General features: G+C 44.0%; 1 protein-coding gene across 3 annotated transcripts in view; it reads right to left on the bottom strand.

Annotated features, from left to right (window-relative positions):
- The window catches only part of SLC36A4 (solute carrier family 36 member 4), a 246519-nt gene that overhangs the window by 181196 nt on the left and 37857 nt on the right, over positions 1-27466 (bottom strand). For all 3 annotated transcript variants that reach the window (XM_075919368.1, XM_075919369.1, XM_075919370.1), the window contains exons 4-6: positions 26889-26977; positions 21977-22072; positions 17295-17379 (exon numbers count right to left, since the gene is read on the bottom strand). In XM_075919368.1, coding sequence (XP_075775483.1) covers positions 17295-17379; positions 21977-22072; positions 26889-26977 — 270 coding nt within the window. The remainder of the gene's footprint in view (positions 1-17294; positions 17380-21976; positions 22073-26888; positions 26978-27466) is intronic.

The following is a 27466-nucleotide window of genomic DNA, read 5'->3' as shown; positions in this document are numbered from 1 at the left end:
AGGGATTCCTGTGTGAGAGCGTCATGGGGCTGAGCACTTCGGATTGGTGTTCCATGTGTACCCTAGTGCACAGGCTGTTGTGAGACCCCCCAGGCCAAGTAGGCTGAGTGAGGAGTGTGCAGCCCATCTCTTGCCCCCTCCCTCCATTGTGTATAGGGAAGTTATAAAACTCACCCTGAACTGCCTTCCCTGGCTTTCTCCAAATCCTAGGATATATCCTGGAAGGGAGTCGAGGGGGGCGGGGGAGAAGACTGGCTACAGGGTGAAGAGCAGGTCCAGGCTGGCAGTCACGGTGGATGGGCTGGCCTCCTCCCTCCTCCTTAGTTCTCAACCCTGCCCTCATGGAGGCTGACGCCATGTGTGCCCTGGAAGGACTCGACAATAATGGCATCCAGCTAGTCATAGCAGCACATATGTGGTGCTGCCTCAGATCATCGGCTCTCTTCCCTGGCCTTGTTGTAGGCCTGTTGGAGCTCTTTCATTTTCATCCAGGTGTAGCCTTTGCTGGCCAGGCTGGTGGCCATTCAGCTGTGAGTGTTAGCATTCCATTTTCTGGTGCGGAGAGCCTGGAGGTTGGTCTCCTCATCCCTCAATGAGGTCCAGGATCTCTGCATCAGTCCAGGCCGGAGGTCTCCTGCATCCCTGGCCAATGGGAGCCAAAGGAGCTGCAAGAGTGTTGGCAGCTATGGGAGGCTCAGAGGGAGCACTGGGGTCTGCCATGGCTCCTGTTGTATGGCACAGGGCTTGCCAAGCTGGCCACGTGCCATAAGCCCTTCTCCTGCAGCCTGCTGTTTTAAGCTCCACAGGAGAAGTGGAGCAGTAGAGCTGGCAGGTATGGCCAGAGCAGCCACAAGTGCAGCTGAAAGAGGTCTCTGGAGGCCAATTATTTCAAATTAGCGTCCAGATAGTCCACATTGATGCTATTTCAAAATAACAATTTTGAAATACGCATTGTTCCCTGAGGAAAGCAGAAGTACAGATTTCAAAATAACCAGCCTGTTGTTTGAAAATAATAGGCTAAGTAGTGTGGATGCTCTGCTTGTTATTTTGAAATAAGGGAGGTTATTTCAAAATAACTCTTTAGGGTAGACCAGGGCCAAGGAAGGTAAGATGGATCAGGAAATATCTTTTATTGGACCAGATTCTGTCGGTGAGAGAGACATGCTCAAAAGGTTCTCTCTCTCACCCCCATCCCACCATCTATAATAGTTGGTACAATAAAAGAGATTATCTCGCCCATCTTGTGTCTCTATTATCCTGGGACTGATATAGCTACAACACCACTTCTAAATACCAAATCAGCTAACCAGGCTTTTGTAGTTACAGTCTGAACACGGAGAATGCACTGTGAAATTAGAGCTACTCTAGTCTCACAAAGCATATTTATAATAATACATTAGCATTATTGTCTTGTTTATCTACTTCGGAGGTGTTAAAAGAATTAGTCAACATCTGAACAATGCTTTTAACATATGTAGTACTGAGCTACTTAACTGTACAAAAGAAACAAAGATATCACTGAGCCTCTTAATAAAATACACTTTCAGCAATTCACAATGGAAGTACAGGTACCAGTGTCATGTATATAAAGCATGTACCAGTGTCATGTATATAAAGTCACATTGTTAGTAATACTGATAATACGATACAACAGCACACATAGTGAAAGAAAATACAATTTTCTATACTGCAGGTGCACTGTTCTCCAATCATGAGGCACATGGTAATCGGGTTTCCAAATTAAGTATATTACTGAAGCACATTTTTATGCCATTGGTATATTTTATGGGTATCATCAAGGCCCCTGATAAGAACATTCATACTACGTCAGATCAATGGTTAATCTACCAAGTATCCTATCTTCCAACAGTGACTAGTGTCAGATGCTTCAGGAGGAATGACTAGAACACAGCAATTTATCAAGTGTTCCAAGCCCTGATGTCCAGTCACAGCTTCTGATAGTCAGTGGCTAAGGGACATTCAAAGCAAGGGGTTACTGAGTCCCCGAGAATCTTGGCTAATAGCCATTTATGGATCTACCCTACATTAACTAATCTAATTCGTGTTTGAACCCACTTATGATTTTTACCTCAATAGTCTCCCCCAATAACAAGTTCCACAGCTTAAGTATGCATTGTGCAAAGAAGTCTTTCTTCAGTTTCTTATAAACAGGCTGCCTATTAATTTCATTAGGTGGACTCTACTGCTTGTGTTATGTGCTCCCTTATTCACTCTGTCTACAACATTAATGATTTTACAGACCTCTACCATATTCCCCCTTAGTCATATTTTTTTTCCAAAATGAACAGCCCCAGCCTTTTTAATCTCTCCTCATATGGAAGCTGTTTTATATCTCATTTTTGTTTTCCTTCTCTGTACTCTCCCTTCCCCCACCCCAATTCTAGTCTTTTTGGAGAAAGGGCTCAAAAACTGCAAAAGGATTCCAAATGTGAGCATACGTTGTATTTTATAGTGGCATGAGGACATTTTCATTCTTATTATCTATTCCTTTCCTAATAGTTCTTAACATTGTTAGCTCTGAGTGCCACTGCACACTGAGAAGATGTTTTCAGAGTTGGAGAACTATCCACAATGCCTTCAATATCTCTTTTTTGATTAGTAACAGCTAATTTAAACCAAACATTTTTTATGTATAGTTGGGATTATGTTTTCTACTGTGCATTACTTTGCATATATCAATATTGAATTTCACCTGCCACTTTCTTGCACATTTATCCAATTTTGGGAGATCCTTTTGTAACTTTTTGCAGTCATCTTTGGACTTAACTATCTTTAGTAATTTTAGATCTTCTGCAAAAACTTTGCCACTTGTTTATCCCTTTTTCCAGATCACATATGAATATACTGAACAGAACCAATCCTAGTACAGATCCTTGGGGAACCCCAATATTTACTTCTCTCCACTGTGAAAATTGACCATAGTACTGCTCTTTGCTTATGTTTTAACCAATTATTGATCCAAAGAAAGACCTTCCCCCTTATCCCATCTCTGCTTATTTTGCTAAGAGCCTTTGGTGAAGGACCTTCTCAAAGGTTTCCTGGAAGTCCAAGTATACCATGCCCCCTAGATGCACATGCTCACATGTTTGTTGACTCACTTCAAAGAATTCTAAGCAACTGGTGAGGCATGATTCCCCTTTAGAAAAGCCCTGTCTCTCTTCCCCCAACATACCATGTTCATCTACATGTCTGATAATTCTGTTCTTTAACTTCAACCAAGTCGGGAGCCTTTTTTAAAAAATTGGCATTACATTAGCAATGCTCCAGTCATGTGGTGGAGAAGCTCATTTAAGCAATAGATTACATAGTTATTAATTCTGCAATGTCATATTTAAGTTTCTTCAGAGCAGTTGGGTAAATACCATCAAGTCCTGGTGAATTACCATTGTTTAAACGTATGAGTTTGTCCTAACACTTCCTCTTTGGACACCTCATTCTGGAACAGTTCCTCAGATTTGTTACCTAAAAAGAATGGCTCAAGCATGGGAATTTCCATCACATCCTCTGCCGGGAAGATCAATACAATTCATTTAGCTTCTCCACAACTGCTGTGTCCTCCTTGACTCCCTCAAGTATATTCCATTTCAAAATGGACCAGAATTCTACAGCAAGGGCCTCTAATTTCTGCAATATTCCAGTGAGGCAGACTAGAAAGCTTGAAGCAGCTTTAGATAACTTGGTACAGTTACCTGTTTGCCACAACAAATTCAGTCTACATAGCTACAGGGTTTTGACAATTTATAATTATAAAAAATACTTTGTTTGGGGTGCAAGATGAAAGAAAAGTAGAACTAAAGGTTTTAGAAGCTGAGAGATTGAGCATCTAGACAGGAATAGAAGACAATCTGGGGCTGTAAAGCAAAAAACAGGAAAAGTAGTGATATTTAAATTATCAGTTTGACTAAAATTAAGAAATAACAGCCCACTGGAGATTAATGGGACTGTTCATTCTTGTCATTCATATTGATTCAGGCTGCCTGCAAACTGAGAAAGGCAAGAATACCTTTTTAAAAATACTTTTAATTGAAAGCATAAAAGCTAAAAAGAGTGATTTGATAATAGAAAGTTGATATGACAGCTTAGCAGAAGGGAATGGATTTTCCAGAAACACTGAATACAGAGTTGTCTAGTCATTACTAACACCCAAACGGATATGATTCAGCAAGATATTGAGCATCCTCTAGAAAGTACTAAGCACTCTTCTACTCCTGGTAAACTCAGTGGAAAATGAGGGGACTCAGAAAAAGCATGGAGCCTGGGTTCATGAGAAGCTATTGCAATGAGTTAAGCAAAACTGAACATGAAAATTAAATTTCCTACAAACATCTCTCACTACAAATTGTGTAAACTAACATTTCCAAATTTCAGTGAATTCACATACCTGCAATTGCATCTTTGTGCTAGCCAGTAGGGAGACAGCTAGTAAATCTCCCATTTCCCTAAAGTCATCTGAAGTCAGCTTTCTGCTCATAATCTCATTCACCAATAGCAAACTTAAAATAAAAATACTGACCACTGTGTAAAAGCTTTAACTATCTTTCACTTATAGAAGAAAGTTGTGCAATTGCTCTTTCACTTGCAAACACATACAGAGCCAGAGATGCTCCATACATAAGACCATAAGATGGGATTTTAAGAAATCCAATGAGTTTTGGGCAAGTAACTCCCTTCAGTTCCTCTGAAAGTCTCAGCTAACAAATATTTAACATAACACACAGCATTTGAGCAGAAGGAGCACATGCTTGCTATGCTAACATACCTTGCCCAGAGTATAAATATTTTAGGCATTCCAAAATACATCCTGCTATTAAATAGCTGGCAGATAGAGACATTTCAGGGTCAAAATTGTAACCTTTTTAAAACCCTCCAGTTTTAAATTAATTTTGTGCCAAATTATTTCAAGGATTATTTTTCCCACTTAAAACCATAAGAATTTTTTAAAGAAATCCAGACACTCAATTTTCACTTTATACAGACAAACCTCAGTAAGAAGTTCCTAAAAAACAGATCTCTGCAGTTTTTCTATTACAGGATGAACCTCCCAAATCTGAGACTCTCTGGTCCAGCAACATCCGTGCTTCAGCAAGGTCAAGGATGTTGCTAGACCAAAGAGCCACAGGAGAGCAGGGTCTGCAGAGTCCGATATGGGTCAGCAGCAACTAAGCAGGGAAACCCTGGTATAATCTGGGCAAAAGGAGCAGTTCTTATGAGATCTCAGTGCCTTTGCACCTCAATGCGCAGACATGTGGCTCCCTAGTGCTTTAACCTCAGCTCTCCGGCCAGTACAAAGCAGCACTAGGGACGCCAAGCTTGGAAATATCAGCTTTGCAAGGGTTCCCCATGGTGTTGCTGTGCGAGTGCCCTGGGGGATCAGGACAGCAGATTAAACAAATCATGCCAACACTGATGCTTTGTTTGGTAGGAGCAGTATCACAGGTGAGATCATGAAGAGAGGAAATCAAGGTGATAGCATTGGGTGCAAGAATTGGAAAAGAACTAATTATTTTGTGGCTTTTAATGCTGATGTTGATGATATATGCAATTAAGCAACTTAAGTGCTTTTTCATAAAGCTTGGCTTTGGGGAGCATCAATGCACTATATTTAAGGCAGTACCAACTTTTGTCATTTGGTGCCCTCTACAGGACACAGTTCTGAAATACAGATCTTTGTGGCTGTGAAGGAGACAGCTTCTTAGCTTTTTCATACTCTAAAACAGGACTACTCAACTTCGGAAGCCCCAGGGGCCACAATGATACTCACAGCACATATCAAGGGCCACAACGTAAGTGTGGTTGCACATTCATGCAAATATATATGCAAATAGCTTCTTTCACACAGAAGGGCACGAATACAAAGATTAAGGCAAGGCTACACTTATCCTGTGTAAACCCAAACTGCACCGCAGGCCACAAACAAACAGGCTGTGGACCACGTGTAGCACCCTGGGCCACATGATTGATAGCCCTGCTCTAGAAAGAAGGGAAAACTGCAATTAAAATTAAATTAATTGAAAAGTGATGCCTCTGCATTTTTTACAAGTTTGATTTATTTAATGAGTACATTTCATATTTCTTTGTAACTGTTTCTGCTGCCTAGCCTTAATTTGTTATTAGTTCTGTTCCCAAAACTATACTCCTGGGAGAGGGCAGCAAAGTATTTCTGGTAAAGGCCCCTCTGCCTGAAATCTGTAAAAAACCAAGACCCAATGTTTGTGTCCTTAAGAAGTGATAGAAAAAGACATAGCTCATTAGCCTTGATTGGTTTATAAGGTCAGTAAATAGGAAGATGTCACTGGTAGGCAGCAATGAGTCTGTTTACCTATTTGATAGTAACTGTTGGGACTAACTTTATGATAGATGCAATCACAATTCACACTTAGAGGGTGGAACCAGAGAAGGAACAGAGATGCACACAGATTACTATGCATTAGAATGGTAAAATATATTTTTATAATATGGTCTCACAACTACAGTTTTCACCTCTATAAACTGGAACTCTCTGGTCTGACAACAAGACCCAAGATCAGAGAGTCCCAGTGTGCTGTGGGGGAGAAGTGGCAATGTGAGACCCAGCTAGGCTGCAAGGGAGGGGAATGGGAGTCAGCGCGTGGCTCGGCTCAGCTGCAGGGGTAGCCAGGGAGCCCGTGGAGGGGCAGGGAAGGAGGGGGTCCCAGCAAAGGGCCAGAAATGACCTCCCCACTCCAGAAAAATCCCTGATCAGGGACCAGTCAGGTCCTGATGGTATTGGACCAGAAAGATCCAACCTGTACTGAGTATCAGGTTCAGAGGCCCAAATCATAGATTATATAAGTTGCAGATGCAGATATTTTGCACTTTTATAGAAAAAGATCTTACACCAGAGTATCTCAGAGCACTTTCCAAAACATAAAATAAGCCTCACAACACTCCTAAGAGAAAGGTAGAATACTTACGGACTACTTCAGCCACCAATTAAGTATAACCAATAGCAGTTTCAAAACATACATTTGTATTGAAGAATTGTATAAGCTAGGACATTAAGAACATCATCTCTGAAACTAGAGGGAGATTCTGGGGTAATTACCCAAGCTGGAATTTATCAAGAAGCCCAGTGTTTAATGTCTCCATTCATTTGGAGAGACTGGGGGATAGCGTAGAAATGTAATGTAGTCAGAATAGCTTTATGTCTCATCTATAAGATGAGATATGAAAATGATAATGATAATGATTCTTTGGATAACAGTTCATAAGCATACATAGCTGCTGAATATCGCCTGTAGTTCCCACATATTTAAATGAAGTCTTCCCTCCTAGTACTGAAGTGGCTCAACCTTACTTAGCTTTTGGTGCCTACAAGGATCCCAACGTACTGTGATACACTTATAGCAAGGCTGGTTACCATTGAAGCAGAACAGTCTCAAAATCTACGTGTAAATCAACCATTCCCATGTCATTAAGTGATACCTTATATTTGTGTGGAGGGAGGCTTCAGACATTTACTGGAAGGTATCATTAACCATAAACAATGTTGTCCATCTTCACCTGTTCTTTACAGAATGCCTTTCCAATTGCATATCAATTTTTCACATCCTCAGAGATGTGACACATACTACTTCAGATCTCAGAAAAAAACTACTGTGTGTGTGCGCTCAAATGAAGTACATAACTATAGTTAACTACAGTCTTCAGCTCAGGAACTGTGTCTTTCTCTGCATTTGGAAACTTCCCAGCACTATTTTGGACATAACTACAAACTCAATAATATATAACAATTGCTACATATTGAGAGCAAGGTTGGACCCAAGATCTGGATATGGAAAAAAAGTATATGTCAGTCATTCTCAAACTCTTTTTCACAGACCACTTAAATTGCTGAGGGTCTCAGCAGGCCACTTAATGACCTTTCCAGATGCTAGTTGTGCCATTAGTGAACTATTGTAAACATTTTGGATAAAAGCACTATATAAAAACAAACCTTAAGAATATTTTTTTCTGCGGGTCTCCACAGGGCATACGCTTCAAGGAGGAGCCATAGGCTTGAAGCCCTGGGGCCCTGGCATCCCCTCCTCTAACGGGGAGAGACCCGCTGAGCACTTCCCAGTGACTATTTACACTACTTAACAACTACTTAACAGTATTTACACTAAATCTAACTATGGGTACATCTAGACTACATGCCTCTGTTGCCAAAGGCATGTAGATTAGGCTACCAGGCATAGGAAAATGAAGCGGCGATTTAAATAATCGCCACTTCATTTAAATTTACACGGCTGTCGCGCTGAGCAGGAGGCATACCTGGGTGGTTGACAAATGCCTTTGATGTCAACACCCGCGCGTCCAGACTACTGCGCTGAGCCGACAAACAGCTGATTGGCTCAGCGCGGCAGCCATGTAAATTTAAATGAAGCGGCGATTATTTAAATCGCCGCTTCATTTTCCTATGCCTGGTAGCCTAATCAGGTAGCCAGAGGCATGTAGTCTAGACGTACCCTATATTACAATGAAACAAAAGACAGGACTATGCAGCACTTTAAAGACTAACTAGATGGTTTATTAGGTGATGAGTTTTCGTGGGCCAGACCCACTTCCTCAGATCAAATTGTGGAAGAAAATTGGCATAACCATATATACCAAAAGGGATACAATAAAAAAAAAGTGAACACACATAAAATTGACAAATCAGATTTTAGAACAGAGGAGGGGAGCTTTGTGTCTATAAGTTAATGATATTAGGGGTGATAAATGGGGAAGCTATCTTTGTAATGGGTAAGGTAGTTAGCATCTTTGTTAAGGCCCATTCGTAAAGTGTCAAATTTAAGCATGAATAACAGTTCTGAGGTTTCCCTTTGTAGTCCAGTGTTAAAGTCTCTTTGAAGTAAGATACATGTAGTTAAGTCCTTGAGACAATGCCCAGTCTGGTTGAAATGACAAGAAACTATTTTTTCTTTGAGAAACTGTCTGATGTCTGATTTGTGGGCATTAATTCTTTGGCGAAGTATCTGAGAAGTATATATGGTCATGCCAATTTTCTTCACAATTTGATCTGAGGAAGTGGGTCTGGCCCACAAAAGCTCATGACCTAATAAACCATCTTGTTAGTCTTTAAAGTGCTGCATAGTCCTGTCTTTTGTTTCAGCAAGACCAGACTAACACGGCTACATCTCTATTACTATATTACAATGAAAGAGAGATACCACTGCTATGGGATAGGCTAATAGCCCTAAGCACATGCTCCATCTACCGTCACTGGCAGGAAGAAGGAACTGAGGGAGTGGAGGGGCCAGCAGGGGTATACCGGCGCCACTCCAGGGGGCTCCCTGCTGGCCCTATGGATACTGCTAAGGGAAAAAAGCTCCAGAATCCGTGCACGCGGCGTGCACACGCCTAATTAGAATGGACATGAGCAAGCACTCGAAGAAGAATGATCTTTCCAGATGCTAGTTGTGCCATTAGTGAACTATTGTAAACATTTTGGATAAAAACACTATATAAAAACAAACCTTAAGAATATATTTTTTATTTAGGAAGTCACTGCTTTCTTTGGCCTCTGCAGCCCTGAACATCACAAATTCACCCTACGTCCTCTTCTCCCCCCAATACACCCCCTATCTCCTCTTTATCCCACCTCATCCCACTTCCTATTCTCCCCAAGGCCACCAGCTCACCTTACATGTGTGCTTTCTCCAGGGTCCAGGCACCTAATTAGTGGAGCCACACCTGCAACCTTTAATTTGGTAGGCAGTCCTTCATTCTCTCATATGCAGGTGCACACCTTAGAGGGAACTATCCACAAGCCACGTGAAAGGAGCTCGCAGACCATCAGAACCACTGGTATCTACTATATATTGCAGAGAGTTTGTCTATCTGTGAGTCTGTCTGGTTGCCTATTTGGCTGGCTGTTCGAGAACATAAACAGTAAGAACTAGGACTGCCAAATTCGGCTTACAGCTTCCTCTTATCATAACTTGAAGCAACAAAAGGGGTTGGTTGTGACAGGAAAATGGATGTGCCTAGAATGAGATTGCTTCTCATAAAACGATACAGAAAACAAACAAACACCAGGCAGGCTGTGCCTATACAAGACAACCCCAACCCCAAGCCTTCCAGCCCCCAGGCACTCTTTAGGGACGGAGAGGCTGAAGCCCCCCTCCTTTGTCAGAGAGTGAGGAGAAAGTGTATAGTTTGCTGTATTCCTCACTCTGCCCAGGAAGCACGGGGGGGGGGGGGGGGGGGAGATGAACCTGGACCTGCCCTAGCCAGGAGTAACATGCTCCCAGAGCTGTGCTCGCTGGAACTGCAGCTGCCATGGACAAGTGCTTCTCATCTAGCCACAATCTTCTACAGTGAGAAAGGGCTTGGATTGTCCCCTCTCCCTGGGACAGTCTGCATACTGAACCCCGCATCTCTAGCCCCACCCCAGAACAATGATTTAAATGAAGTATGCACATTTTCATTTTAAATTAATTGAGTTAAGGACCCAAACAACTCCAGATAAATCTTCTAATATACTATATAAGAGTTTACACACATTTTGAAGCACAAATCCTAAGAGTTTATGATACATTGCTGACTTTTTGCATGAAGAAACCATTATCATACTGTAAAATTTGACAGAAGAAGAAGTTACTCACCCTGTGTAGTAACGATGGTTCTTCGAGATGTGTCCCCGTGGGTGCTCCACTCCAGGTGTCGGGTCCCGTCCCGGCGCCGCTGGTCGGAAAACTTCTATAGCCGTAGCCGAGCCGGACCGCGCACGCGCGGACGCAGCGCGCGGCGTTCGCGCCTTTGCAACGGACCGGCTCCCCCTTGTCAGTTCCTCTCACCGCTCGGTCTCTGAAAGATAAAGCAGAAAGACCCGGAGCGGGGAGGAGGGTGGGGCGTGGAGCACCCACGGGGACACATCTCGAAGAACCATCGTTACTACACAGGGTGAGTAACTTCTTCTTCTTCTTCGAGTGGTCCCCGTGGGTGCTCCACTCCAGGTGAGTATAAAGCAGTAACCCAGAATGCGCTCCGGGTCAGTTATTTTCTACTGTGGACAGGACTGCAGAGGCTACCGCGGTATCTGAAGCCCACCTCTTAGTTACGGCATAATGCCGTGCGAAAGTTGCGCTAGAGGCCCAGGTAGCTGCCCGGCAGATATCCGCAAGGGGAATACCCTTTGCAAAGGCAGTGGTAGTCGCTACCGCTCGCGTAGAATGAGCCCGAGGTAAAACAGGTAGAGGCTTATTCCTAAGCAAGTGGCATTTCGTAATACAGAGAGTGATGAGATTTGCAATGCGTTGAGCGGAAAGCGCTTTGCCCTTTGATCTAGGTGCCAAAGATACCAACAGTCTGTCAGTGCGTCTCCATTGACGTGTTCTATCTATATAGAAAGAGAGCGCACGTTGGACATCGAGCGTGTGAAACAGAGCGTCCCTAGTTGAAGAATGAGGCTTGGGATAAAAAGTCGGGAGGACCACAGGCTCGTTAATATGGAAGGAAGAACAGACTTTGGGAATAAAATCTGGGTGTAATCGTAGCGTCACTGTATCTTTGGAAAAAACTGTAAAAGGAGGGCTTGCCATCAACGCCCCCAGTTCACCTACCCTTCTTGCCGATGTAATTGCAAGGAGGAAGACTGTTTTCATTGTTAACATATGCAGAGAAACTGATGTCAAGGGCTCAAAAGGTGGGTACATAATGGTGTCCAATACTAAATCCAGATTCCAAGAAGGGGAAGGCGCCCTTCGTGGTGGATGCAAATTTAGGAGCCCTTTGAGGAACCTCTTTGTAATTGCATGGGAGAAGAGCGAGGAACCTTCTATTGGCTGGTGAAAAGCACTGATGGCTGCCAAGTGCACTCTTAGGGACGATAGTGCCAGCCCTGAAGTCCGTAAGCGAAGGATGTAGTCCAAAACGTGTTGTAGAGGAGATGAGAGGGGGTGTATGTTGTTTTGAATGCACCATTTAGCGAATCTCCGCCATTTCGCAAGGTACGTGTTCCTCGTAGAGTCTTTCCTACTGTGTAGAAGTATTGTCTTGACCTGCTCAGAACATAGATTTTCATCCCCTTTTAACCACTGAGGAGCCACGCCGTCAAATGCAACGCCTGCAGTCTGGGGTGTAACAGCGTGCCTCGTTCCTGAGTAAGGAGGTCTTGGTGAAGAGGAAGAGGGTAAGGTGGTTGAACTGACATTCTGTGTAAGAATGGATACCAGGCTTGCCTGGGCCACGCTGGCGCTAGCAAAATGACAGTCGCCGCTTCTAAGCTGATTTTCTCCAGTGTCCTGGAGATAAGCACTGTGGGGGGAAAAGCATACAGAAGTGTCTTCTTCCATGTGACCAGAAGCGCATCGCCGAGAGAGCCCTTGCCGAGCCCTGCTCTCGAGCAATACAGGCGACATTTCTTGTTGTTGTATGTTGCGAATAGGTCTACCTGTGGAATCCCCCATTTCTGAAATACCACAGAAAGTACATCTGTCCTTATCTCCCACTCGTGGTCCGTGGGGAATTGTCTGCTGAGAGAGTCTGCAATTACATTGGCGGTGCCAGGTAAGTACGACGCTGCTATGGTTACGTTGTTCTGTATGCACCAGTTCCAACATCGCACTGCTTCGGCGCATAGGGATCGTGACCGTGCTCCTCCTTGTCTGTTGACATAATACATTGCAGCTATATTGTCCGTCAGTATCCTCACTGTCAGACCTCTGATGTGGGGAAGAAAATGTTTGCATGCGTAGAAGATTGCCCGAAGCTCCAACAGATTTATGTGCAGACGCCTTTCGCTGGGAGACCATTTGCCCTGAATTCGTTCGCTGCCCATGTGGGCCCCCCAGCCGATGAGTGAGGCATCCGATGTTATCTGTACCGATGGTTGTTGTCGATGGAATGGAACCCCTGGCAGAAGGTTTTGCTTTTTCGTCCACCACTGCAGGGATCTTTGGACATGCGGAGGTAGGCATACTACCTTTTGGATGTCGTGCCTCACAGGGACATAAACTGTGGACAACCAATGTTGGAGACCCCTCAGGTGGAGGCGCGCATGAGGAACTACAGCAGTGGCCGCTGCCATGTGGCCCAGGAGACGCAGGCAATTGTGTACCGATACCATGATGTTGCTGGTTAGTATGGTCACGAGATCCTTGATCGCTTGAAACCTTTCGTGAGGTAAGTAAGCTCTTGCCGTGCGTGAATCGAGGTTTATCCCTATAAACTTTATGAATTGCGTCGGAATAAGTGTTGATTTTTTTCTGTTGAGGAGGAGGCCGAGTGACTCGAACGTTTGTTCTACCGTCGCCACCATCTGCGATGCCTCTCGCTGCGTGGCACCTTTTATTAAACAGTCGTCCAGGTATGGATATATTATCACCTGTAACCGACGCAGATGAGCTGCCACGACGGCCAGGGTTTTTGAGAAGGCTCTGGGTGCTGAAGCCAGACCGAATGGTAGAACCCGATACTGAAAATGATCGAGACCTATCACAAATCGCAGAAAACGCCTGTGCGCGGGATGTATTGTGATGTGAAAATACGCATCTTGTAAATCGAGGGCAGCGAACCAATCGTTGACATCGAGGGATGGGATTATGGAAGTCAGTGTCACCATTTTGAAGCGCTGTCTGCGAAGATAACGATTCAGACGTCTTAGATCGAGAATGGGTCTCCAGCCCCCCGTTTTCTTTTCCGTTAGAAAGTATCTGGAATAGAACCCTCTTCCCCTGACCTGATCGGGGACCCTCTCTATCGCTCCGATGTCCAGGAGGTGATGGACTTCCTGTCGCAGGAGATCCTCGTGAGATGGGTCCCTGAAAAGGGACGGGGAGGGTGGGGTGGTGGGAGGGATGGAAGTGAAAGGAATGGTGAAGCCGCTGCTTATGACTTCCAGAACCCACTTGTCCGATGTTATTGCGACCCATTGATGATAGTAAGGTCGTAAGCGGTGGTGAAAAATGGGTTCTGTCTGTGTAATGACGATTGGTATGATGCGCTTGCCCCCGACAAGGGAGTCAAACTTGCTGTTTTGAGGCGGGCGTGCCCGTCACCCTGGGTGGTGGTGGACGCCTTCGTTGAGGGCGCTGTCTAGGTCGCGATTGGTCGAACGGACGATTTGTTTGCCTCCGAGACTGATAATCGTACCGTCTTTGGTATGGAAAATAACGACGGCGGCGGAATGGCGGTGCGTACATCCCCAGCGTCCGAAGTGTCGTTCTTGAATCTTTTCCCGTGTGAAGCACCTCATCTGTCTTTTCTGCAAACAACCTCACCTTGTCAAACGGGAGGTCTTCTACCTTGGAGTGCAACTCCTTGGGCACTGCCGCCGTGGCGAGCCAAGAAGAGCGCCTCATGGACACCGCTGTTGCCACTCCTCGAGCTGCTGTATCTGCTATATCCATGGCTATCTGAAGATTGGCCTTGGAACATGCATAGCCCTCCTTGAGGATCGATCGTAACAACTCTCTGTCCGCCTCCGATGATCTTTGGGACAGGTCTGTAAGTTTCGCTATACTGTCGAAGCTATGATTCGCCAACAGAGCTGTATAATTCGCTATGCGAAGAAGCAAGGTGGCCGATGTATAAACCTTTCGGCCAAATATGTCAAGTTTCTTTGCCTCCTTATCAGCCCCCGCATTCTTCAATTGTGGGTTCTTAGCCCTTTGGAGAGCTGCGTCGACGACCAAGGAGTTTGGTTGCGGGTGAGTAAACAGAAATTCCGAGTCTTTGGATGCTATAAAATAACGCTTTTCCGCCGGTTTCGAAGTTGGTGGAGTCGAAGCCGGGGTATTCCAAATCTCTGCTGCTGATTGGAGGATCGCCTCGTCCATAGGAAGAGCAACCTTAGATTGTTGTTTGGGGTGCAAATTTCTCCAGAGTTTAAACTGCTTCGTTGGAGTGTCTGCTATCTGAACCTCTTGAGACTGGGCTACTCTCCTAAAAAGGTCTTGAAAGTCTTTAGTGTCGTCCGGGGGAGATGGATCCCCTTCAAACACTGCATCGTCTGGGGAAGATGTCGAAACATCTTTTTGAGTTACAGATCGTAATTGATCGTCCGTATCCGATATCTGGCCTTCCTCGGGCTCAGATAGCTGAACTGAAGGCGAAGGATTCTGGTGCTTAGGCGATGCCCTCTTCCAGTGTTGAATTGGAGATGATTGACGTGCCTCATGAGGAGTATGGCAGCAGCAGTGATGAGAGCGAGAATGAGGTCTCCCATATCCCGAAACTGACCGGTGACTTCTATATTCAAAATGGTCAGGGGAAGACCTTCGCGAGGAATATCTGCTGTCATACCGCCTATGATAAGATCTAGGCGGGGAGTAGCTAGGTGAGCGGGATCTGTATGATGATTCCCGACGGTAGCAATGATATCGTTCCCGATGGTCAGAGTAACAAGATCTTGACCTACAGCGAGGAGAAGGCATTGTTGGGCTATGAGACAACGGAGGATGACTAGCCCTCATTGACTGAGAAGGAGAAACTGAAGGCTGAGGTGAAGGTGAAATTGAATGCCTTCGTGCTGACTTTCTAGCAGCCTTTGTCGGGACTGCTGAGGCCGGGGAAGCCTCTCCCCCTTGCACTGATAAGGAACAGCTGGTAGGGGGAGGAATAATTTCGCCAGCATTGTCGGCAGGCATTAGCATCTTGCCCGGCACCGCAGGCAGATGGTCACTCGGTGCAGCTGCGATAGCAGCATGATCTGCCGGTGCCGAATCGGCACGGTGGGGGGCGATCTGCCGGCCCCGTTCGTTCCGCTCCCCGGTGCCATCTGGCAATGCGGCATCCGGTGCCGAGCACGGTGCCGGCTTGTCCTGGCCCCCAATAGCCGTTTGCGGTGCCGCCCGATGCGGCTGGGCAGACTGTCGCGGCTCCAGCCCCTGTGGCGGTGCCGAGCGTTCCGCAGCGACCGTGCTCTCGGCGGGACGCGGAGCCGGTGCCGATAACGAGCGGCTTGCCGCTTGCGGCTTATGCGACCTGCCTGAGTGCGTTGCCGCCCCGGAGACACCCGGCTTGTGCTCCTGACCAGCCCGGGACAGCGAGGGAGGCGGGAGAGAGCGGGTGGGAGAAACTCTCTTCTTTTTTGATCCCAGCGCCTCAGGGGAATCTGATCTCTTCCTTTGTCCTATAGAGGACTTTGAGACCTGCTGCTCCGGAGGCTGTAAAGCTTTGTCACATAACAGCAGTTTCAGGTGCATATCTCTATCTCTGCGTGCCCGCGGAGTCAATTTAGCACAGTGAGTGCATTTTTGTGGCACATGCGCCTCTCCTAAGCATCTGACACAGGCTTCATGCCCGTCAGATGCTGGCATGGCTTCCTTGCAGAGAGCGCACCGTTTAAATCCCGGTGACCCAGGCATAATGTCCCGTTTTTGTCTTTTTGTCTTCTTTCTTTTTTTTTTTTTTTTTTAACCTAACTAACTATTATTAACCAATTAACTAACTAACTTTCTCTTTCTTTTTTTTTTTTTTTTTTTTTTTTTGTGTAGTAACGGCTCCTGTCTGAGGAGACAAACGGCGTTCCGCCAGCAACCACGGGCGGCTGAGAGGAACTGACAAGGGGGAGCCGGTCCGTTGCAAAGGCGCGAACGCCGCGCGCTGCGTCCGCGCGTGCGCGGTCCGGCTCGGCTACGGCTATAGAAGTTTTCCGACCAGCGGCGCCGGGACGGGACCCGACACCTGGAGTGGAGCACCCACGGGGACCACTCGAAGAAGAACTTCCCTTATCTTTCCAATACTATTTAGCAGTGTTTAAAACAATTATGTCCAATGGCTAAGTTGTGAAATTAACTGCTGAAATTTAAGAAAAACTGGATGTCAGTAATATTGTGTTACACAAGCACAGGATTGAATTCAACCGACAAAGCAAGCAGATTGATTTTTACAAGAGTTAATCAGTGGGGTATCTTTTGGGGTAAAGCAAGAGCCCTCTCTATGGGTACCTCTACACAATAGGGCTTAACTCAAAATAAGCTACGCAAACTGAGCTACACCAATTGTGCAGCTTATTTCAAAATAGAGCACTCTTCCTCTGACTTCCCTTACTCTTCCTACATGAGGGTTACAGGAGTTGGAATAAGAAATCCTCCAGCTTGACAGTATTTCAACATTATTTTGAAATAACTGCCTGCTGTGTAGACGCGGACTAAGTTATTTCAAAATAATGCTAATTATATCGAAATAATGTTGCTGTTTAGAATGTACCCTATGTATTCTCATTACAGGCATTATATGAATAGTATGACGTGGATACAGAAAGGAAATAAAGCTATAAATAAAAAGGCTTCAAAAAATCATTTCCATCCAACACTTTTACTCACTTGTTTCACATTTTCTGCCAAGAACACAATATAAACGCTGCAAAATCCTAGTTGTGTAATCACAAGAAAAAAATCAACGATACACCTAGGTGAGAAAAAACACACTGAAGTTATTATATTAAAAGTGTTTTCAAACACTGTACCTATCTCAAATGACACACATCTAATACTCCTTTTTATAGGGATGTGGAACAATAGTTTCAAAACACCAGGTTAAACTCTCCGGCACTGCAAAGCAGGTTCTTCTTCAAACAAAACGGGACAAATAATGTCTTTAGTTTAGATCAGTATATGCGAAGGTGATGAATTTCTTAGCATAAAAGATAGATGGTTTAAAATTACATACTATACAGTCAAATACAGAGATTTCTGTAAAACAACATTGCAGGAATATTAACATCAAGCAGGTAAGGCCCATCATGGACCATGCAAAGTCATTTTGCGTGGATTATACGCATAAATTCAAGAAATTAAATATATGCAATAGAAATGATTATTAATTTGCTTGCAAAAGGGAAGTAAAAGAAGTTTCAAATTTGTAGGATTGCAACATCAAATATTATTCATTTCTTTGAATAATTACCATACATAGCACATTTGAATTAGAAACTCATAAAACTTCCCTTACTCTTCGCATAATTAATTTGAATTATTTTGTGATTTGGAACAGTAAACATTTTCTTTGCAAAATAAGTTGAAAATACAACTCGATTTTAATTTTGTTAGCAAATATTTTTATAAACTGTAATCATAACAGTCATGACTCTGTTCAATATCTTCATCAACGATTTAGATATTGGTATAAAAAGTACACTTATTAAGTTCACAGATGATACCAAGCTAGGAGGGGTTGTGACTAATCTGCAGGATAGGGTCATAATTCAAAATGACCTGGACAAATTGGAGAAATGGTCTGAGGTAAATAGGATGAAGTTTAATAAAAAGAAATGCAAAGTGCTCCACTTAGGAAGGAACAATCAGTTTCATACATACAGAATGGGAAGTGACTGTCTGGGAAGGAGTCCGACAGAAAGGGATCTAGGGGTTATCATGGACCACAAGCTGAACATGAGTCAGCAGTGTGATGCCATTGCAAAGAAAGCAAACATGATTCTGGGATGCATTAACAGGAGTGTTGTGAGCAAGACACAAGAAGTCATTCTTCCGCTCTACTCTGCGCTGGTTAGGTCTCAATTAGAGTATTGTGTTTAGTTCTGGGCACCGCATTTCAAGAAAGTTGTGGAGAAATTGGAGAGGGTCCAGAGAAGAGCAACGAGAATGATTAAAGGTCTAGACAACATGACCTATGAGGGAAGGCTGAAGGAATTAGGTTTGTTCAGTTTAGAAAAGAGAAGATTGAGGGGGAACATGATAGCAGTTTTCAGATATCTAAAAAGGTGTCATAAGGAGGAGGGAGAAAACTTGTTCATCTTGGCCTCTGGGGATAGAACAAGGAGCAATGGGCTTAAACTGCAGCAAGGGAGGTTTAGGTTGGACATTAGGAAAAAGTTCCTGACTGTCAGGGTGGTCAAACACTGGAATAAATTGCCCAGGGATGTTGTGGAATCTCCATCTCTGGAGATATTTAAGAGTAGGTTAGATAAATGTCTATCAGGGATGGTCTAGACAGTGTTTGGTCCTGCCATGAGGGCAGGGGACTGGACTCGATGACCTCTCTAGGTCCCTTTCAGTCCTAGTAGTCTATGATTCTATGACTTTTTTCAGATGAAGAAAATAACTATTTAAACCTTTCACCTAGCATATTCCAGTGTAAAAAATACTGCATTCAGCTAATTTAAGTGGCAGGATTGTTTATGCAAAATTTAGTATCTGTAGATAATCGCGAAGTTTGACTTCATTTTGCACAAACAAATCCAGAAACTCTTCAAAATATGTAATATATATGTATCTACAGTGAATGCACATGTAAATCCTTTAGCAGGGAAAGCACCATATTAAGACTACTATGACCAGAGAACATGAAATGCCAGATAATCTAAATTATAGTAGCTCCAGCAATGTAAGATGCCAGTTATTCTCAATGTTTACCAACCGGTTCAATATGAATCAGTTCTGATGTTTCAGTTAGATGAGAATTCTCTGAAAACGATCTCATTGAATTTTTCTTGCTGTGATTCATGTTGTTGTTGGGAGACATACATTATAGGCTCTGGTGCACTGAGAATGAGTTCCAATGGAACTCCTCATATAAAGTTAAACATACACTAGAATTTTCTCTAGATAAATTATTTTCCGAAGCAGAATGTCTCTAGAAACAGACTTACAATTTACAGATTATAGTGCACCAAAGGAGTTACGACGTTTTCACTGCCTTCACTTTAAACCAAATTTCACTATAATTGAATTCCACTGCATTCCTATAGAATATCCACTAAAAGTATCTGAAAAAATAAATTAATGTTTCATACAGCAACCAAAACACAGTGCACACTATTGCTGCATCTTTCAAAATTGTAGGGTAAAGACATTTTCCTTGTTGAAAGAAGAAATTCTTTATTTATGCTCATTAAAACAAATATTTATATTTAACACCGCTAAGATTTTGGATTTCATGATCTCACTATTCCACTATGCTCATTAGTCTGCTGCACTATGACTGTTTTACAGATGGCAAAGGAAAATCACTGAGTTTCTCAAAGGTAAAAAAAATTCAGTGACAGTAAAGCTATTAACGTTTTTGTTTCATTAATGTGAAATATAATAAAGATTGTACACCAAATGCAAACTGCTGAGTAAAGATATGCCAAAGAATAGGTTTCTCCCTTTCAGAATGGATATAAATCAGTGTTTCTCAAAGTGGTCCACGGATTCACTCTGAGAAACCTCCTAACTGGCCGCTGCAGCTTGTTTATTTACCGGCTTTGCAGCCACAAAGCTTTACGGTTCCCATTGATTCCAATTCACCATTTGCAGCCAAGCCACAAGCTTCCTGTGGCTCCCCTTTGCTGAAAACGTCAAACTGGAGCCAATGGGAGCTGCGAGGCTCTGTGTCTGCGGAGCCAGTAAATAAACAACCCACAGCAGCCAGTTAGCAGGTTTCTCAGAGTGCATCCGCGGACCACTTTGAGAAACACTGATATAAACTAATCATTCAAGTGTGCACTACAGCAGGGGTAGGGAACCACAGATCCAGGGGCTAGGGATGTTAAATATTGATTAATTGAATAGCCAATTAACCTCACGAATTCTTATTGGTTAGTTGACTATTCTATAGTCCCCGAGCAGCCCCTGTCCAAGGGGGAGGGGTCTGAGCTCCTGAACCCGGTACAAACCAAAAATGAGATGGGCTGCCTGCCCACCTGGCTCCTAATACACTTTAAATGCAGAGCTGCAGCAGGGGTACATCCAGGATCCAGTACAAGCCAGGACTGAGCTGGGCTACTGGCCAGCCTGCTAAAAAATTTACTGGCAAGGGATGGGGGGGGGGGGAGATAAATGTGCATAGTCTATAGCATTAACCTATAAGCTTTTGCTTATCAGTTAATCAGTTAACTGACCATACTATTACATCTCTACCAGGGGCTGTACCCCAAGTCTCAGGGTAGGGATGTTAAATTTAGAATAACTGTCTAATAGAATAGCTGATGAAATTTGCATCGACTATTCAATTAGTCAATAAGGGCGCCACCGCCTTTGAAGTGTAGCAGCAGCCCCCGGGCTGATGTTACACTTCAAAGGCAAAAAGCACTGAGGGAGCACAGGGCCAGCAGGGGACTGAAGCAGTCCCCCGCTATCCCACTGCACCCCACGGTGTTTCAAAGCAGCAGTGCTGCATGGAGCCGGGTTCAGTGGGGAACTGTGAGTGCCCTGCTGACCCAAGGCTCCACATATCACTGCCATGTTAAAACACCACGTGGAGCCCAGCGTCAGGTTCCATGCAGCCTTTCAAAGTAGCAGCACTGTATGGTGCCCAGAGTCAGCAGCGGACTCCCTGCTGGCCCAAGGCTGCATGCAGTGTTTCAAAGCAGCGGATCCCAGGCTCCACGCAGCACTGCCACTTTGAAATGTCGCGTGCAGCTCAGGTCAGCTGGGGACTTCCCAGCTGACCCGGGTTGCATGCGACATTTCAAAGCGTCAGCACTGCATGGAGCCCAGGGTCTGGCCCTGGGCTCCACGTGGTACTGCTGCTTTGAGGAACCCTCTCTTCTTTCCTCCCCCACTCCTTGCAGCCTCTTTCTGATACAAGCAGCAAGGCAGAGGAGAAGTGGCTAGTTGACTAGTGTGTCGACTGTCCGATAAGCATTTGTTTATCGGATAGTCGACTAGTGGTTCACATCCCTTGTCCAAGGGTCTCCCCACCCCTACTACAGACTTGCTAAGAGTCAACCTAATATAGAGAAATATGCTTGTGGTAAAACAGAACTGAAATCTTAAATTGTTTCACTACATTAATAGTGAATGCAGAACGCAGTGTGGTTACACCAAATTTTTGCTTACAGGGTGAATCTGAAGTAAACTTTCTCCCACAGAACTTTAAAAGTAAGTCTTGGACTATGGGAATTACACTTGCACCTCTTCCGCACAAGATGTATTACAGTATAAAGTTTTTACTAATCCATAGAAAGCAATACTACGGTAGAAAGATAAAATCCTAATGTTTCACTGTTTATCTATTCCTTTTATTATATCAATTATTAAATTAAATGCTGCAGCAACCTTACCTTCCCCAGGAAGCTCGTTTTTGAAGGCTGTTAAGGGGTCCTGCTTCCATGGCATAACTAACTGTGTCACTATACCCTAATGAGGTCTTTTTCAACCTGAAATGAAAGAATGGAGAAAAGTTACTAGAAGAAAATGTCAAGAACTAAAATCAGATATACTCTGCCATAGCTTGAAAATGTTGTGGATCTGTAAAATCAGTTATGGCAATTCTGCAACATCTAGAAGGCCAGACACCATACTTAAAGTCAATCTTTCTAAAGAGCACGTACCTGTTCACTTTTAGCATCTAAGCCATGATTCTGCTCCCCATTAACAGGTCAGAGTCAGGTTTTTAAAGTACAGGCTTCTTACGGCATAGCTACAAGAGTACTTACTGCACAGCAAACTGAGGTGTAAACCTACAGAGCCCAGCGCACCGTGAACTAACTGTCCACATAGACCCAGCTGATGTGAACAAAAAGTTCTCAGTAACGTTGACGGTATGTTAATGCACAGCATACTTTAAAACTTTAGAGCTTTACATCCCCACTTGCAGCAGGTACTCATGCAAACATACCCTTAGTGAAGGCATGAATCCAAAAGGGGTGACCAACAGCTATAATGGGACTTTGGGATACTAGGAAGAAGTACAGATCTACCACACTTAAAAGTGAACCCTTTGCCTTATTTCTATCTATAAAGCCCATTTATGAAGTATGCAGAAATTAATGATTCATAAATTCAAAAGGCCAGAAGGGACTGTTGTGATCATCTATTCTGACCTCTTGCATACCACAGACCAGAAGACTTCCCTGAAGTTATTTTTCTTTAAACTAAAGTATATTTTTAAAACATACAATCCTGGGGAATCTGAGATCTACCACAACTCTTGATAAATTGTTCTAGTGATTAATTACCCTTACAGTTAAAACATTACAATTTATTTCCATTTTGAATTTATCTAGTTTCAACTTCCAGACAATGGATATTGTTCTACTTTTGTCTGCTACACTGAATTGCCTGTTACCAAATTTTTGTTTTCTATGAAGATATATATTGTCACCTAACCTTCTCTTGATTAACATAAATACATTGAACTTCCAGAGTCTAGCAGTATAAGGCATGTTTTCTAATACTTTATATCATTTTCATTCCTCTTCTCTGAACTCTCCAATTTATTAACAGATGAAATTATGACAGGATACAGTCCCCAGAGAGAGGTTTTATTCAATTAAATTGGACAAAAGTATAAGAATAATTCTCTTCCGATCCATTGGCTTGCACAGGGAAATTGGAAGGAAATCTTTTTGCAAAGATGTGTTCTTGACAATGGCCCTTGATCATTCAGTACTCTCACCTCTTTACTGTCTCTTCTCACACTGCCAAAAGGATGCCACACTTTTAAAATTATGTAAGGAAAGTGGTGGTAAACAGCAGTGGTCACCAACCAGTAGATCTTGGAGCCTCTGAAAGGTGATCTTGAATGGTTTGGCCAGGAAGCTAGCAAGCGCTGGCACTTCAGTTGCCCCTCCACCCAACGTCCTGCCCTCTTATTTGGAGCTGCCCCCCCCCCCCCCCCCGGGAGCCTCTTCCTTGCTGAGCAGAGTGTGGGAGGGAGAAAAGGGATCTGATGTCAGGGTGTCTCTCCTCCCCCCACTTCTGTATCCTATCTTCACACTAAGAGAAGGGGATGGAGGGAGCTTGGCAATGAAAATCTCTGTCACTCTCACACAGTGTGTGTGTTTCTGTCATTCTCACAAACTGTCCTTCACTCTCATCTCCTGACCCAACACATACGTGGAGGTTGTTATTACTTCTTTTACTGCTTGCAAAGTAGGTTATGTTTGAATCATAGAATCATAGGGCTGAAAGAGACCTCAGGAGGTCATCGAGTCCAGCCTCCTACCCAAAGCAGGACCAATCCCAGCTAAATGATCCCAGCCAGGGCTCTGTCAAGCCGAGATTTAAAAACCTCTAGGATGGAGATTCCACCATCTACCCAGGTAACACATTCCATTGCTTCACCACCCTCCTAGTGAAGTAGTTTTTCCCTATATCCAGCCTAAACCTTCCCCACTGTAATTTGAGACCATTGCTCCTTGTTCCGCCACCCTTCACTACTGAGAACAGCCTCTCTCCATCCTCTTTGGAACCTCTCCTCAGGAAGTTGAAGGCTGCTATCAAATCCCCCCTCACTCTTCCCTTTTGTAGACTAAATAAGCCCAGTCCCTCAGCCTCTCCTTGCAGGTCATGTGCTCCAGCCTCCTAATCACTTTGGTTGCTTTCCGCTGGACCCTCTCCAATGTGTCCACATCCTTTCTGCAGTGGGGGGCCCAGAACTGGATGCAGTACTCCAGATGTGTCCTCACCAGTGCAGAATAAAGGGGAATAATCACTTCTTTAGATATCCACCAAGGGCTGCCCACCTCCTTCCTTTGGATTTTTACAGAGTCTGCTTCCTGAACCCCTGTCCCCAGCCCTTAACCCTCTCCTACATCCAACCTCCGGCCCCAGGCATAAGTCCCCCTGAACCCATACTCCTTCCCAGAGCTTACACCCTGAAACCCCTCCTGGACCTCAATCCCTCACCCTGGGCTAAGCCCAGTGCCCCTCCCACACTCTGAACCCTTTGGCCCAAGACCAGAACCTGCATCCCAACCCCCTACCCCAGCCTGGTGAAAGTGATCGACGATGGGGGAAGAAGAGGGATGGAGTGAGCAAGGTGAGGCCTCAGAGGAGGGGTGCAGCAGGGCCTCAAGGAAGGGGCATGAAGGAAATGGGGCAAGGGTATTTGGGTTTGAGGTAGATCTTACATTGCACTTAAATTGAAAAAAGTGATCTTGTGGTTAAAAAGGTTGGAGACCATTGGTATAGAGCATTTTAGCTGGATTGAAATACTTGTAATTTAAAATACTCTGCCAGCAAAACTGTTGCTTACAGATTCTTCCTAAAATGCACTTGCCTCATTTTCTCTCAGCCACTCACCTTCACTATTAAATATGTTATTTCATTTTCTTTTCTATATCATTTTTAAGCTTCCATAGCCCTCTTTTTTCCCATTTTCTCTCCTTGATTTGCTCAGACTTGCTCACTCAAAAGTTAGGATTAAACAACTAGAACTGTTATGAGAGACTGGGGTTATTTCCCATTTATGGTTATGGAATAAGATGCAAATCCATCCAAGCTGAACCAGAGTAGTTTAGCACTCAGGAACAGTAAGTTAAATTAACTCAATTTAAAAACAAATATTGGTCAAAGCATTGTAAAAAGATGATGCCAAACACTTAACCATTCCCGCAAATCAGTTAGAAGTCATCACTGGTTGTTGCACCATATAAAGCAACATACAGGCTACAGCTAGACTGCAGGCTTTTTTCAGAAGAAGTTTTTCAGTAAGAGATCTTCTTCTGAAAGAGTGTCCACACTGCCAAAATGCATTGAAAAAGCGATCTGCTTTTTCAAAAGATAGCATCCACATTGATTGGATTCTCTCTCGCATTTAAGCTGTGATTACTATGGACGGAGTGGCCACCAGGGTACCTGTGCTTTTTCCTCCTTCCTCTTCTTTTGAAAGAACTCCCTCTTCCCCATCCAGACACGCCTTTTTCCAAAAGAGCTCCTTTGGAAAAAGGCTTCTTCCTTGTTGTAGCCAGACAAAAACGCCCCCTCCCTCCCCTCCGCTCCCTCTGACATCCTTGGGAGAGAAAGAAATCGTTGAGAGTGAAACTCTGTCTTCAAAGGCTCCAGGGCCTCCAGAGGTGCTGGAATAATAATGGCCCTGGATGCTAGACAGGAACCAGATAACAGCGGCAATTGGGCCAGCAGGTGATCGGGGTCTCGGGCTGCCTTTGACTGGTACCAGTAATTGATATGCCTACACACCGTCCCAGAAGAGGAATCTGCCTCCCCATAAGAAAGAATGTCCAGCCCTAATGATTTAGTTACCTCCACCTCACGGGTGTAAATTAAGCTTTGGACCCCCTGTGGGAATGGGCATCACAAAGACATTCCAACTTAATTGGCATTTTAATGACAAGAGAAGCGTTTACGTGACCACAGGGGTATAAAGTGGGGCCCTGTGCCACACTCTAATTGGAGATCCAATCACATACCTGCTGGTCAGGTGGTCTTGGACCCCCGAGACTTTAGGGACGCCTTCATATTGTACCGACTGCTTCCCATTGGGATTGAGAGAAATGCTGGCTTCGCCGGAGTAAGGATCGCAGGGGTGAGAATATACCTGCTAGGTGTCTATTTTTGTGCGCATTCAATAAGAGCTCAGAGAACCAAAAGGGTTTCATGGAACCTTTAAGTGACTTTTCATTGTATTTTCTGTCTTGCCTTTTGTAGTGGCTGTGTTACTTGTAACATTTAACAGCTAAGTTTGCCTTGTAACAATAAAATAGTAACTGTTTAAGCTTTAACCTGACTCCTCCTGTTGCTGTAACAGAACCAAACACAATCAAAAGAACCATAGCCGCATAAGGGGTGAACGCAGCAAGAGCTGAGCATTGAGTCATGCCACCTCCACGGGGCAGACTCTTGGGGCACCCGTCAGCCTCCCTGGCTGCCCGCTGCGAAGGGACTACGTACTAGCAGTCAAAGACTCGGGTGTGATAGGGCTCACAGATCACTCACTACCTCGGCCACCGGCTAACACTCGTAGAAAGAGATTTACCAACGTTGGTAAAACCCCTCTGTTCTTTCGATTGTTTTTCGAAAGAATGCAATTACAGTGTGGACGTAAGTGACGTTTTTTCAAAAAAATGGCTGTTATTCTGAAAAAACTCTGTAGTGTAGACATAGCCACACTTTCCTTCTGGGCTCTGATAGATACCTCTGCAAAGATTTAGAGCATCAAGCCTTTTTCTGAAAGAGTAAAAAACCCAAGGCATTCAGAATCTATTTAGTAACAAATAGCTCCATATTTACCTTTGACACAGATGGTGGCTGCATCGTACCAGGATGTGCATACAGTGAACAGATACAATTCCTATAAGCACAAGGCTTATTGGTCCAAACTATATGGAGGAAGAAAATAGGAAAAGGGGTGTAAACACCTGAAATTCTGTACAAAGAATAATTTTCACAGAAATGTAGAGGGGGTATCTAAGTGACATTTTGCATTTTATTTTCACATTTTATCAAATAAGGATCACAATCATAAAAGTTTGAAACAAGCATGGTACATATAAAAAAAACCCTAAGTTCTGAAACTCCAAAAGGGGTTTTAATTGCTAGTTTATTAAGGGCTCAAATGGCTTTTACATGAAAAACTGAGCAATTTGGGATGGTGAACAAAGCGAGAAAAAGCAAATGCAGATTTCATCCCAATAGCCCCAATTTCACTGGAATGTGTGCCCCCCCCCCAAAAAAAAAACTCACAAAAAAATGTGATTTTGCACATTTCTAAATAATGATTTTCAACATCTTATTGTCAACAATGCTAAGAGTTTTCTACATTACAAGTCAATATACTTGGTGCTGTTCAGTAGAAAAGATGATGTGGT

The sequence above is a fragment of the Pelodiscus sinensis genome, chromosome 1 (genome assembly GCF_049634645.1).
Source record: "Pelodiscus sinensis isolate JC-2024 chromosome 1, ASM4963464v1, whole genome shotgun sequence".
In the NCBI taxonomy this organism is placed as follows: Eukaryota; Metazoa; Chordata; order Testudines; family Trionychidae; genus Pelodiscus; species Pelodiscus sinensis.
This window is presented reverse-complemented; position numbering and strand designations above follow the sequence as displayed.